Source organism: Equus przewalskii, chromosome 26 (genome assembly GCF_037783145.1).
Source record: "Equus przewalskii isolate Varuska chromosome 26, EquPr2, whole genome shotgun sequence".
In the NCBI taxonomy this organism is placed as follows: domain Eukaryota; kingdom Metazoa; phylum Chordata; class Mammalia; order Perissodactyla; family Equidae; genus Equus; species Equus przewalskii.
The window spans coordinates 30,737,479-30,751,512 of NC_091856.1; the positions used below are offsets into that span (position 1 = coordinate 30,737,479).

At 56.0% G+C, this 14,034-nt stretch overlaps 2 protein-coding genes across 11 annotated transcripts in view; both read left to right on the forward strand.

Moving 5' to 3' along the window:
* GARNL3 (GTPase activating Rap/RanGAP domain like 3) overlaps positions 1-1,248 on the forward strand; it is a 148,150-nt gene extending 146,902 nt beyond the window's left edge. For all 6 annotated transcript variants that reach the window (XM_070595513.1, XM_070595514.1, XM_070595516.1 and 3 more), the window contains one exon: positions 779-1,248. In XM_070595513.1, the coding sequence (XP_070451614.1) occupies positions 779-956 (178 nt within the window). In that variant the 3' untranslated portion in view covers positions 957-1,248. The remainder of the gene's footprint in view (positions 1-778) is intronic.
* Positions 1,249-4,612: 3,364 nt separating this feature from the next.
* On the forward strand, positions 4,613-13,281 carry SLC2A8 (solute carrier family 2 member 8). 5 transcript variants are annotated; one of them, XM_008511575.2, is made up of 10 exons: positions 4,613-4,841; positions 4,940-5,102; positions 5,589-5,795; positions 7,203-7,302; positions 8,585-8,784; positions 9,537-9,680; positions 9,780-9,888; positions 10,641-10,814; positions 11,220-11,365; positions 12,647-13,281. In XM_008511575.2, exons 1-10 carry the CDS (start codon positions 4,750-4,752, stop codon positions 12,782-12,784), a joined length of 1,473 nt encoding a protein of 490 aa, XP_008509797.1. In that variant the 5' UTR covers positions 4,613-4,749; the 3' UTR covers positions 12,785-13,281. The 5 variants fall into 5 exon arrangements, with proteins under 5 accessions (XP_008509797.1, XP_008509792.1, XP_070452676.1 ...); XM_008511570.2 differs by having other exon boundaries at positions 4,636-4,841; positions 11,220-11,442; XM_070596576.1 differs by lacking the exon at positions 11,220-11,365 and having other exon boundaries at positions 4,642-4,841.
* The last annotated feature ends 753 nt before the right edge of the window (positions 13,282-14,034 follow it).

Here is a 14,034-nt window from a genome sequence, read left to right on the forward strand (position 1 = left end):
TGTCCTCAGGCCATGGGGAGCCATGGTGGGGGCCTTTAGGCAGAGTGACATTATCCGGATTTGCACTTTAGAAAGATAAAAACGCCTCACAAACACCTCCTCTGTGTCACCACTGGCCTTTAAAACTCACAGCTGTCAAAAGTTCATAAATAACAGTAAAATCAATGACACACTGAAGTAGTCATTCGTAAAAGTTTATGGTGCACACACCAAAAAGACCATTGGCAAAGGGAGGCACTCACACCAAAACATGGCATGAGGCTCAGGGGTGTGTCGTTATGAAGCGGCTTCTATAGAGGAGGCTGTGACTGCCAATTCTTCACAGAGATTCGTTATAATATTAGAAATTTCTTAAATGATAGGGAATTGCTCAGTGGTTACCGCATATCAACCTTGGGAAACAAGTTTTGCTTATGATTTCCAGAGGAGTAAGCAAGAAATGACCCAGGTCAAGTTAGTCTTGCAAAATAAGCTAAATTAAACTTCATATGACTAAGCTGGTTTTGTCTGCTCAGGGAATTTTCAAGATTGGTCTCCATTTGTTTTTTATTTTAACACAACAACGCATGAGGTAGGACTGTCTGACTGCAGAACCCAAGCTCTGTTGGAGTGGGGGGTGACTCCTGCTCCTCCCCCCTTCCCCATGATGGGTAGGGGGTGGGGGAAGGCAGGCTTCTGAGCTCCGATGAGCAGGAACCTTCCAGAGAGAATAGGCTCAGGTCAGTGGTGCTCCCACTGAAAAAGCAGTGATCCTCTTACGGTGACTTTTCTCTTCCAGGATCACCTCGGCTTCCTTGGAAAGTCCTTCTACTTCCGAAGCCAATCCCGAGGGGCGTTACCACTCGACAGGCTCCGAGCAGGAGCCCATGGCAGACAGAGAAGGCAGCCCAGTCTGGGGCAGCAGCCCCTTTCAGCTCACGGCTTCCTCGGATGAAGACATCATTGACTTGAAGTAAACAGAGCCCGAATCCAGTCCGCCATCTTTAATTTTCTTATGGAGGTTTATACTCTTTAACCAGTTCTGACGTCATTTCTCAACAAAATGTGGCTTTTAGCCTGTCCGTGATCTATTGGACCAAACCTTCTGCACACTCGGCCAGTTTGGGTCACTCTCCAGTGTCCGGTGCCATCTTCCTTGACCTTTGTTTCTTTCTGTTCAGGAACCATCAGTCCCCTTGTAATAAAGGTGGTAGATTTCATTGAGGTTTTAGATTGAAACTTTGAATAAATCAAAAATGTTCATTCTTATTTACTGCAAGCTTCTCTTATATTTTATATACTTAGATAGGAAAATTAGTTTTTCATTACAGTTTTGATTTATGTCACGTAATGTGTTTCTTTTATAAAGAAAAGCCACTGCCTTTAAAATTTATTATAAATAAGTTTTCTTTCTGCACCTTTGGCCCCTGTTACTGTTTCAGTTCACTGTGATTAGAACCAGCTGCATTCCTGCCTAGAGACTTTTGAAAAAAGCTGAGTAGTTGGATCTTAGAAGCTCCTGCTTCTTCCTCCTTGTGTCTCACAAAAAATTATAAGGTCTAGGAGCTTGTTAAGTCTCATGATTATTTTGTTTGGTTTTATTGTTACTATAAAATCATATAACCAGGGGACAGTTACTCCTTATCATCAAAATCATCATTCTCAAATTCCCTCCTCTCGTTCGGGTCTGCTTTGCTCTTTCACACGAACCAAATGATTATCTTCCCTCTTGTCATTTATCTGCCTTCCATGGCCCCCTCCTCAAACTGAGCAGCAAATGTGGGTTTGGCCAAGTGCAAGTGACACAGCGAAATGTCAGCCTCTAGCCAGGGGAGAGCAAAGGGGGGAAGACCAGTTTCACTGGCAGTGTAAAAATTTTAATTTGTGCGAAGCAGGTAATTCATCCCTGGCTTTATTCTGATGGATTCCATTTTATTACATCTCTTCTTGCCTACATTACCCATCAAAAGAAACTTTAAATCATTTCCCCTGTTGAAGTGGCTCTGAGGAGTTCTTCTATAGGTCTTCTCTGTGAGTGCAGAGAGCTGTGGTTGACAAGACCTTGACCTCACAGATTTCACAGGAGTTGGGATCCTACCTCCTTGTGGGCTTCGCACACTGTGGTGAGAGCTCCCCTCTCTGCATAGTGCACAAACGGTTCAACGTGATGACTCCAAGCTGAGGGCTGCCTGGTTCCCTCCAGCAGAAGGCAAGAGGCAAGCATAATAAAGACAGTGCTTTTTTTAGGGCTGCCCGGGTAGGGTGTTAATAACCACATGTGTCTTCTCATTATCTCCACAGCATTCCGCATTCCCATTCTTCTTTTGCGTTTTCTATGCCCTTTTGATATATAGGGGGAAACACGAGGTCCACTACGTACTGGATCTCGACCTCACCAAAAGTTTTGTGAATTAGGTTTTACTATTCTTGCCTTTCACATAGGCAACTGAGGCTCAGAAAGGGACATTGATTTGAACCTGTGACTTCTCTGACCCCAGAGCTCTCCTCTCTCCCTGTCTACCCTAGAGAGCCAGGCCCTGTGTCGGTTGGATCTGGCTGGTGTTTTTCATGTTAAACTAATTTGTCAGCTTTTTGACCTTATATGTATGTTTTTCCCATCATCTTTTTTTCCTGAACTTTCTTGCTTCTCAGCCTGGAATAGAAAAACCAAGGGCATAAAACCATTCTTCCAAAGAAATTGGCAGCATCAGAGCCCCCCAGGATTCAACAAGAGTCACAGTTGTGAGGAGTGAATGTAGAAAGGGCAAGAGGCGGGCCCTACTAACCAGACTGATGTGCATAGCTTATAAAAGGGGCGGGAGGCTGCTCCGGCAGCGGCATCTGCTTACAAAGGCCAAGGTGTGAACGCTGCATACTCAAGGAGAGGGAGACCACCAGCCAGAGGGCAGGCGTCCCTGGCTCAGAGGGCTGGCTGGCGCTCACTGGGCTCACTGGCGCATCCAGTCTACATAAGCCTCTCCACATGCAGCAGTCCGCCCACGCAGTCTGAGGCATTCATCCACTCTGCAAACACTGAGTGCCCACTGTCCAGAAGAAGACAAGGTGATGTCCACTGGGGGATGGAGAGTAGTAAACAGGTGGTCACAAAGTAGTCATAACTGCTCTGATGAGAATTCCACAAGATGCGGTGGAAGCACAGAGGGGCCGTCCCCTAAGCACTGGATGAAACAACTTTTTTTTTTTTTAATTAAGATTTTATTTTTTTCCTTTTTCTCCCCAAAGCCCCCCCCCCCCGTACATAGTTATGTATTTTTATATTTTTAGTTGTGGGTCCTTCTAGTTGTGGCATGTGGGACACCCCTTCAGCATGGCCCAATGAGCAGTGCCATGTCTGCCCCCAGGATTCGAACTGGTGAATCCCTGGGCCGCCAAAGCAGAGCGTGGGAACTTAACCACTCGGCCACAGGGCCGGCCCCCAAACTATCTTAATCACACTGGCTAGGACTTGAGGGCTTCCGCTGTGCTTGGTCCTTTCTATGCATTGCCCCTACTCAAAACTCTGCTGGAAGATAGATACTGTCATCCCCACTTAGAGATGAGGAAACAGAAGTCCAGCAAAGGATTCAAAGCCAAGCTTCTTACTCTCATAGCCCTGGTTCTTTCTAGAATCACACAGCACTCCACCGCAGCTGCCTGCGCCCAGAGGGTGTTGGGTACCAATGGCCAGATTCTAAAGAGCCCTGACTTCATCATCCTCATCTCCAGCAGTAATTTGGATGCGCAAGAGAGGTTGGCTATTAACATCTGCCGGGTCTCAACGTGGGGAGGTATGAAAAGATTCAAGAGTCAGGATTACCTGTGAAGTGAATGGAATTTAGGGAGGCTGGAGCTCACCATTTAAGCCCAGATGAGTCACACGTATGCGGCATGGGGAGCACCCCCCCCACCCCCAACACCACCACACACACACACACACACACACACACACACACACACACAGGTCATCAGCACCTGGAGGCCCCAGTCGTTGTCGGCTCCGTAGCCGCCAGCAATCCGGGGGCCCCGAGTCGTGACCGGCGAGGTGGGGCGCGGCGCGCAGGGCCACGCCTCCGCCCCCAGCAGCCCCGCTGGAGCGCCGGGCCAGGCTCAGAGTCCGAGAAGAGAGCAGCCCAGGACAGTCGTATGGAGACCTTCTGCCCTGCGGCTCTCAGTGGGCAGAGGTGGGCCAGGCTCCTCCAACGCAGGCCCCAGGGCAGCGGCTAACCGAGCAGGAACCGCAGACCCGACCAGGGAGGACAGTTGCAGCTGCCAGGAGCAGGTGCGGAAGGTCCCGGGCGCGGCCCACGTGCTCCGCCGTCGTCCCGCTCCTAGCCCCATTGGTTGAAGCTCGATTGAGACGCGGCTCCAGGCACAAGCCCTCCACCCTTATTGGCCTGCTCAGCTCGAGGCAGCTTTCTGATCCCGCCTCCGGGCTCGTACCACACTCCTATTGGATGGTTGTGATCCAGGCCGAGAGGCAGCTCCAGGTACAAACTCCGCCCCGCATATCCATTGGATAGCTCCGCTCTAGGGGCGGTTCCAGCGCGCTTCGCCGACCGGCTCTTTGCTTCCATTGGTCGGCTTTGATTTGAAGGGCGTCTCCCAGCGCAGACGCTAACCCCGCCTTGCGTTTCCATTGGCTGCTCCCGCTCTGCCCGCCCCCTCACCGCCCCTCACCGCACATTGGCCTGCTCTGCCTTGAGAGGCCGGCGCCGGCAGCGCTCGCGGGGCCTGTGGCCCGCAGCACTCGCGGGGCCTGTGGCAGTTCAGATGTCAGGGCGGCCGGAGCAGGCGTTGGCCGCGGACATGACGCCTGAGGACCCGGAGGAGACCCAGCCGCTCCTGGGGCGGCCCGGCGGCAGGTGAGCCGGCGGACGGGGGGACCCGGCCCCGGTGGTGCGGCCTCGCCCTCCCGCTGCGCCCAGCCCGGCGCCGCTCACCGACCGCCCTGTCCCCGCAGCGCTCCCCGCGGCCGCCGCGTCTTCCTCGCTGCCTTCGCCGCCGCCCTGGGCCCGCTCAGCTTCGGCTTCGCGCTCGGCTACAGCTCCCCCGCCATCCCGAGCCTGCAGCGCGCCGGGCCCCCGGCCCCGCGCCTCGACGCCGCCGCCGCATCCTGGTTCGGGGTGAGGCCTTGGGTTCACCCTCCACCCCGCCTGGGACCCTCCTCGTCCCACTCCCACGACGGGCGCCGGGACCCTCCGCGCCCTCCCCCACTATGGTCACTGGGACCCTCCGCGCCCTCCCCCACGATGGTCTCTGAGACCCTCCGCGCCCTCCCCCGCTATGGTCACTGGGACCCTCCGCGCCCTCCCCCGCTATGGTCACTGAGACCCTCCGCGCCCTCCCCCACGATGGTCATTGGGACCCTCCACGTCCCCCACCTCGGACCGGCGCTTAGACCCTCCCTCTGCTTTGCTTCGGGCGGGCACTGAGACTCTCCGACCAGTGACGTCCCCGCACCCCTGCCAGCGGTCGCCTTCTCATCCTCCATCCAGGGACCCCCATCCCCTTCCCTCCGAGCCCGCTGGGGGTTGGGGGTGGAGGGCCAGGTCCGGTCGCGGCCCCCTGGCGCCCCCTGCTCACCCGGCGGTCGCCCCTCCCGCCCCCAGGCCATCGTAACCCTGGGCGCCGCGGCGGGGGGCGTGCTGGGCGGCTGGCTCGTGGACCGCGCTGGCCGCAAACTGAGCCTCCTGCTCTGCACCGTGCCCTTCGTGGCCGGCTTTGCCATCATCACCGCGGCCCAGGACGTGTGGATGCTGCTCGGTGGCCGCCTCCTTACCGGCCTGGCCTGCGGCATTGCCTCGCTAGTGGCCCCGGTGAGTGTCTCCCAGCCTTGTGCCCTGGGACCGCGAAGAAGGAGCAGACCTGGGGCGTTGTTCTCCCTGGTTGCCCCCTCTTGGCTGGCTGGCCCCTCTTGGCTGGCTTGGGTTGGCAGGCTGGCCGCTGCCCCTTATCTGCTTTATCTGAAACGTGAGGTCCTTTGTCAGGGCACAGCCAGTCAGTGGTAAAGCTGTTACTCAAACCCAGGATTGTGCCATTTAAGTGGGCCTCTCTTTTGCTCTCCAAATGAGATAGCATCTGTGGCTGGCAACAGAAGCCTCACAGTATGGCCAAGATCTCCCCTTGTCATTCAGACCACTGACTACAGTTTAGCAGGAAAATCCTGTTCTGGTTTGTCCTCAGGAGCAAAGGCTGGGACTTGCGTGTCCCCTTCACTCCTCACAAACCAGACCTCCAGCTGCTTCCCCCTCACCGTCTCCTGACCCAGCCCTGTCCAGGCTGACTTTGGGGCTGTACACACCTGGGTGAAATCCCGGCTCTGCCATTTGCGAGGGCAGAGCGTCTCTCCGCGCCTCAGTTTCCTCCCCTGTAAAATGGGAATAATGGCATTGCCTCGTGTGGTGGTTGTGAGGACTCAGTAAGACTGCTCGTACTGCTCTGGCCTGGCTTGTGGAAGGACGGGGGCCTGGCAGCTGGCATGGCTGGGTGACCAGTGGACTGCTGCTGGCCACGTGCTTGTATGATCAACCAGCTACACCCAACGTGGTCAAGATGGAAAGCAGTGGCTCAGGGCCCTCCCTGGTCACCCCTTGCACCTGCCATTCATTTCACCCGAATTTGCTGGGCAGCAGGCAGCAGCTGGGTTGGGTTTTATGTTTTTGGGTTTTTTACTGGGCAAAAACACACCTGTCTGAATCATGAGCATAAGGTGTGGAATAACCTAGAAGTATGCAAGGCCTTTCTGGCCCCCTGAGCCCAGAGGGAGCAGTGGCATCGCTGGTGGAGACTGAGGGGAGAGTTCCTGCTTTCACTCCGAGGGCCCCACGCAAAGTGTGGTCCTCGGGCCAGCAGCCTGGGCGTCACCGGAGCTAGTTAGAAAGGCAGCACCTTGGGCCCCACCCCAGACCTACTGCTTCCGAATCTGCGTTTTATCAAGGTTATGCATATAATTAAAGGAAACTTTGAAAATCTCTGTGCCCTCTCCATACACGCACACAGCAGCCACGTGTATACCCTTAATCCCCTTTAAACACCTGCTGCAGACCACTTGGTGGGGGGTGGGGAGGTGTGGGGAGGGGTCTGCTGACCTGGGACCTGCAATTAGGGGCCCAATAGGCCTGCAGCAGCTCCAGTCGGGGCTCCCCTCAGCTCTGAATGGCTGAGGCTGTTCAGTTGTAAGAACTCTTGGACCCCAGGTAAAGTCTCATCTTAATTCCCTACAGGTCTATATCTCTGAAATTGCCTACCCCGCAGTGCGGGGGCTGCTCGGCTCCTGTGTGCAGCTGATGGTCGTGACAGGCATCCTCCTAGCCTACCTGGCAGGTAGAGTTTTCACCTTCTCTCTTTTGATCCCTGTTAATGGCCGAGTGGCCGTTTTATAGATAGAGAAACCGAAGTTTGGAGAGGTCAAGAGACTTGCCCAAGGTCAGGTACTGCCTCCCTGAGACCCTGCGATCTGTGGGTCTTGTGACTAAGTTCCAGGGAAACCTGGAGGAGGTGACGTCCTCATCTTCCTTAGGGCAGCAGCCCATTCCAGGGATGTGGGGAGGGCTGACTGGTTAGGTCGGTAGCTTACTGTGTAATGACAAACTGAGGATTCCAGGGGTGATGGGGCACCCCAAAAATCTTGAGCCCAGGAGCTTGGAGGGCCCACGCCTGGCTCCCACAGAAATATCAGTACTGGATTCACAGCGTGAAGGAGGTGGGTCCCAGGGGACCCAAGGGTCAGAGCTGGGGCCAGCATGAGGAAGCTTCCGGAGGCAGATGCCTTTTCACCAGAACCGGGGCAGAAAGAAGGCAGGCTTCAAATCGGACAGTCCCAGGTTGGAGGACGGCCTCTGGAACTCACTAGCTGTGTGGCTTTGGCCTAGTCACACCGCCCGGGGAGCCTCACATTCCCTTTCATTGGAGATAACCCCACCGAGTCCAAAGCTATTGAGGGATTAAATTAAGTGATACGTGAAAAGTGCCCACTTTCCACCCCCACTCTGATTCAGTCAGAGTCCTGCCAGCATCTGGCTGCCCTGGGGGCCAGCAGTGTGCCAGAGCCCCTGCCGTGCACAGACACTGACATTCGGGACAGACACGTGGGTGTCGATACGCCCATAGAATTACCTCCAGTTCATCATAATCCGCACTTGCATTGATCAGTTTCTGTGAGTTGTGCTCGACTGGTGGTCAGTGAAAAGCTTCCCCCACTCTGTCCCCCTTCCTCTGGAGGAGGCAGCCTCACCTGCTTCTTGGTGGCCTTGCAGAGAGAGTCTGTGCATGTATGAGGTCTACGTGCATTTATTCTCCCACCCCTTCCTTTTAGACAAACAGCGCCATGTCAATACATAGCGAGCGCCTTGTTCTTTGTTTAACGGTTACGTAAATATTCATGGAGCAAATTTCACAAGATGATGTACCCACCATCGTTTCTACAACGTTTATCAACAATGATAATGACAATGTCTGTAACAAACACGAGGGTAGCCATGCAGAGGTGGTGAGGTCTCATCCTTTAAGCTGAGTCCCTGGGGTTGGTGAGGGGGCAGGCATTCCCCGAGAAAGTCCAGGCTGGCTCCCCCTGGCTCTGATGTCTGACAATCCCATCCCCCTGCAGGCTGGGTCCTGGAGTGGCGCTGGCTGGCTGTGCTGGGCTGTGTGCCCCCCTCCTTCATGCTGCTGCTCATGTGCTGCATGCCCGAGACCCCACGCTTCTTGCTGACTCAGCACAAGCGCCAGGAAGCCATGGCTGCCCTGCAGTTCCTGTGGGGTTCCGAGCAGGGCTGGGAAGAGCCCCCTGTCAGGGCTGAGCACCAGGTGAGGGGCTAGAAGCCAGGGCTTGGGGGAGGGGACAGTGAGGTATTGCCCCTTTGCAGCCAGGGGAGGCCAGCACAGCCTGTTCTCAAGGCTGCAAGCGCACACACACACGAGGTGGGTGTGCGGGCAGTGTTGGCCTGTGTGCGAGCGAGCACAGGCCTGCTCCAGCCCCCTGCTTGGCTGGTCCAGCCTTGGAGATCGCTGGGAATGCCTGAGCCTTGATCTCACCATCCCAGGAAGAGAAAGGCCGAGCGGCTCCGAGGGCAATGCAAGCACAGACTTGGGGACTTAGCTTGTAAATGCGGAATTGTGGGGCAGGGGAGAAGGTTGAGTCCCTGTCACTTACCTGCTGTGTGACCTTCCCAGCTGTAACCCTTAGTTTCTTCATCTGTAGATTGGGAGTCATAGCATGTACATGATGGTGGTAAGGGTTCAGTGGCCTGGGGAGGGCATTCAGCACAGGCCCAGGCCTGAGGCTGGTGGGATGCTGGAACCCGGGGCTCTTTGCCCTGTAACCTTTGTGGCTCCCCCACCAAATCAGGAAGGGGCATAGGGAGGTGAGGATCTTGTCACCTTACCACTGGGGAGGCTAAGGTGATGCGAGGATCTGTCTGTGGACCTGAGGCCCAGGTGGGGTCAAAACAAGAAACTGAGGCTCACTCCCTCCACCAGGCCTTAGAATGGTGGGCTCAAAGCCAGGGTGCCCCTCGGGAGAGGGTAGAGAGAAACACTGGTGCCTTGTTTCTGAGCAGGACTTCCACCTGGCCCAGCTGAGGAATCCTGGCATCTACAAGCCCTTCGCCATTGGCATTTTGCTGATGGCCTTCCAGCAGCTGTCGGGGATCAACGCTGTTATGTTCTATGCAGAGACCATCTTTGAGGAAGCCAAGTTCAAGGTAAAGAGGCTCCTGCCCCAACCTGCCTCATCTGGATGCCATGTGGTTGGGGCTTAGTCCTGGGGTCTTTGCCTGACCCACCTTGGCCCATCTCCCCAGGAGAGCAGCCTGGCCTCGGTCATCGTGGGCATCATCCAGGTGCTGTTCACGGCCGTGGCAGCCCTTGTCATGGACAGAGCTGGGCGGAGGCTGCTCCTGGCCTTGTCAGGTAAGGCCTGAGGGTGTCGACTCAGCCCTATGCAAGTGGGGTGGCCCGGGCCAGGCTCCCCACTACAGGCTAGAGGGTCTTTGCTGAGGCCACCACGTTGCGGGAGGAGGATAGCCGAGTATCCTGAGAACAAGACCGAGATTTAACGGGAGCTCTCACTGAGCGTTGGCTGCAGACCAGGCCTGTGCTAACGGCGTCACCACATCATGCTTCAACCTTCACGATGAACCTGTAAGAAGGCGCCATCAGGGCCCCAATCTATGACGACAAGACTGAGGGTCCAGGAGGTGAAATGACTCGGAAGCTTGTGGTCTTCTTGGGCAAATGACTTGACCTTTCTGAGCCTCGGTTTCCTCTCTGTGAAACTGTGATGATCAGGAGATGACCCACATGAGGCCCTCCGCACGTGCTGAGGCCCGCAGAGCACTTGGTACCATCAGGGACCTGGGGGTTAAAATAGTGCTGCTGCCACTGTCACTGTAGCTCCTGCTTCCTCGGGCCAGGGAAGGTCAGCTTCTGGGAGCTTCTTGGAGTTTGCTGAGATTTGAAGTCCAAGCCGGGGCTGGTGGGGCCAGGCTGGGGTGGGTGCTGCCCCGTTAGGGCTCCCAGATTCTGCTCACTGCCCCTCTCAGAGGTGTCCAGGCCACGTTACTATGGCCACACTGCACTGGGATTCCAGCCCCACATGCCCCGTGCCTGGGCTGCAGGCCGCTTCCCCCAGCGCCCTGCCCACCACCACCCTCCGCTTGCAGGTGTGATCATGGTGTTCAGCACCAGTGCCTTTGGTGCCTACTTCAAGCTGACGCAGGGTCCCCCCAGCAACTCCTCGCACATGGACCTCTTGGCGCCTGTCTCCTTGGAGCCCGCAGAGGCCAGTGTGGGGCTGGCCTGGCTGGCGGTGGGCAGTGTGTGCCTCTTCATCATCGGTGAGAGGGGGCTCTGGGGATGCCCTGTTGCCACTGGGTTCCTGCAGCTCCCAGCACGTCCAGCCTACTTGGCCTCACCTCTCCAACGATAGGTCCCCACCTTTGTGTTTATAGCGCTGACTACATGCCAGGCACCAAGCTAAGCCCTTCTCTGCTCCTTTCACTTCATCCCCATAATACCCTTCCGGACAGGCCCCATCGTCATCCCATTCTGTAAAGAAAACCCTGGCACGTAAGAAGTGAAGGGACTGGCCCAAGACCTCACAACAGGAAGGCACAGGGCTGGTGGGCCCAGACCCCTTCAGCCCAAAGCTGGGAAGCCCCACGAGGTTTCAGCCCAGGGGGTCTGCAGCCACCCCAGGGGTCCAGCCTCTGTGGGCTCTGATGCCTGTCTTGCTCCCACAGGCTTCGCTGTGGGCTGGGGACCCATCCCCTGGCTCCTCATGTCTGAGATCTTCCCTCTGCACGTCAAGGGCTTGGCCACTGGCGTCTGCGTCCTTACCAACTGGCTCATGGCCTTTCTGGTGACAAAAGAGTTCAGCAGCCTCATGGTGAGTGCAGGCCCTGATGGACTCCCCTCAATGGAGAAGCGCTTTTCAGAATTACTCTCATTGCAAAAGACCTTGAGGTCAGTGCCCTTGCGTGCAGGCTGAGACCCCACCATCCTGGGACACCAGCTGTCTTGGTCAGGGGTGTGGGGGAGACAGACAGGCCAGGGCTGGCAAGGAACCCAGGCTGTGACCACTCAGGAGCCTTCAGACTGTCTTGTTAGAAGGACAGCAGGGCTGGCCTCCCCCACTGGACGCTGGGAACACAGACAGGGAAGTAGGGCTCAGAAGCCATTTGTCCAGTCACTCATTCCCCCAGGTCTCCTGGTACATACCACATCCGGGCCTCTTCAAGGTGCCAGAGACAGCAATGAATGAGATGGACAGGGTCACCTTTATGACAAGGGCTGGGACAACAGTGGGCAGTGGTGGGAGAACGAGCCACCAAGAGGCTGGGCTGGGGTAAGGGGTGGCAGGTCATGAGAGATGAGGACGGCTGGAGCTGGCCTGGCGTCTGTGCAGGGCCTGGGCCCCCCCAGGCAGGGCTGCCCCAGCAGGAAGCACTCCGGGAAGCCCAGGACAGAGGCCTAGGGGTGGAAACTACTTGCTGGGCGCTTGGAGGGGACCAGTAGCAAAGGAGCACAGAGGTGGCAAAGGAGCTGACAGTGACCCCGGGGTGCACAGTGTCTGAGAGGCCAGAAGAAGGGCTTCAAGGAGGGCGGGGAGGAGTCCCCAGGTCCCAGAGAAGCCGAGCTGAGAAGGGAGGGGCTTTGGTTCTGGCACGTGGGAGGTCACTGGGCCTGGGCTGGGAGGGTGGACAGGCTCTGATCCAGGGAAGCTGCTCACTCTTCCCTCCATGCCAGTGGCCCTGTGTCCCCCCATGTGTCACAGTGCCCCATCTCAGCCTGCTGATAGCTCGCCCTTTCCAGGAAGAGAGCCTCCTCTGGCGGCAGGAACCTCAGAGGGCAAGACCAAAGCTGAGGGTAGAGGGCAGGTCTGTGGGCCTTGGAGTCAGATCCTGGAGTCTGGGGCCAGGAGCCTGGCTGTCACTTGATAGTGGGTCTCTGACCTGGGGGCAGGCACTTCATCACAGTGAGCCTCAGTTTCCCCAGCCACAGAACATCCACACGTGGACAGTGCTCAGCCCAGGCTTCTAGATGACTGGGCCAGACCCTCCTGTACTCCCAGAGCCTGGGCAGGGCAGGCTGGGCCTCGGCTCGCGATCGTGTGAGGGCTCCTGACCTCCTGCTGCCTCCACACATGGCCTTTCCTCTCTTTCTGCAGGAGGTGCTCAGGCCCTACGGTGCCTTCTGGCTCGCATCTGCCTTCTGCATCCTCAGTGTCCTTTTCACTTTGTTCTGTGTTCCTGAAACCAAAGGAAAGACTTTGGAACAAATCACAGCCCATTTTGAGGGGCGATGACAGCGCCTTCCCGTGAGGGGCTGTCCTTCCTAGCTGGGCCGGCTTTGAGCTTCAGAGGGGATGGAGCCCGCCTGTGACTCTGAGCTAGGCCTCATCCGGAGCCTGGAACCCCTGCCTGCCCCAGATTCCCAGGGAGCCAGGAGCCAGGACCACAGGCCTTCGGAGCCTTGTCCTCTGGGGTCTCTCCTTCCTGCCCAGCTCTCCGAAGCCCAGTGAACCATGGGTGTGAGGTTCCCATCCCCTGGATCCGGTGCCTGCTGCTGCTCTGCCCCCGCGGAGGAGGGGACATCTCAGAGGGCTTCACTGCCCTGTGGTCAGCCCGCCAGGAGCTGTCTCCATCATGACGCCAAAGGGACAGCGGAAGGGACTCTTGGCTCCTCGTTTTCTGGAGGAGGTGCTTTTGGAGACTGAGTGATGCTGGCCATAGTTTCTCCTCTCATGTGGCTGCATTAATAGGAAGGTCTTTTGTTTGCCAAATAAAGCTTTGACTCAGAAAATCAGGCCACGGCCTCGTTGTGTGAGCTAGTCCGAGAAGGGCATTTTCCTACTCCTCCCATAAACTAGGCCTCCCGTGAACGGGGCCCGGCCAAGAACATCTATGGGTTGCCTTTCTCGTGGTCAGCCGGGCTTACCCTTGGCACTTGGAGGTCATTTCTCCTTCCTTGGGCTCAGTCCCCTGGATAATTAGTCATCAAATCTGGTTGAGTTTCCAAAAAAAAAAAAAAGCCTTTCTTTTTCTATTGACTTAATGGAGCCAGAATTCTTTTACAAATTATTTTTATTATTCATTATGTAAGTAATACATGTTTATTGTAGAAAAATTGGAAGACAGACTTATTTAATATATTTCTTTTTCTAGCAGTTAGTCATCTGCTAGGCACTGTTCTAAGTAGTTTACAAAATTAACTCATTTCTTTGGGTAAATAATGAAATAATTATTCACAGCCGCAACTTTTCCAGAGGTAACTTCGTTAATAATTTGGCTCTATCTTGGAAGATCTCTCTCCCAATGCTCATGCATCACGACACAGAGAGGAACACCATACTTCCCTTTCCGGAACCCGCTTTATTCACTTCCCAGCTGTGCGGCCCCAGTGTGTGCCCACTTTGGCATCTTCTCTTAAGCCTTGTAATGAGCCCAGAGAGCGGGGGAGTGGAGGTACAGTGTGGTCCAGCACAGAGGGGTGGGGGAGCCAGACCCCAGGTTTAGTTTCTGGAAGATCTTGCAGCAGCTGCTCTGATTTTGGTAA

Bases quoted from the DNA above. Each gene is read 5' to 3' on its own strand.
- SLC2A8 (XM_008511570.2), top strand. From the start codon at position 4,750: ATGTCAGGGCGGCCGGAGCAGGCGTTGGCCGCGGACATGACGCCTGAG. The intron at 5,103-5,588 runs GTGAGGCCTTGG...TCCCGCCCCCAG, and splicing joins CCGCCGCATCCTGGTTCGGG to GCCATCGTAACCCTGGGCGC. The intron at 10,815-11,219 runs GTGAGAGGGGGC...TTGCTCCCACAG, and splicing joins TGTGTGCCTCTTCATCATCG to GCTTCGCTGTGGGCTGGGGA.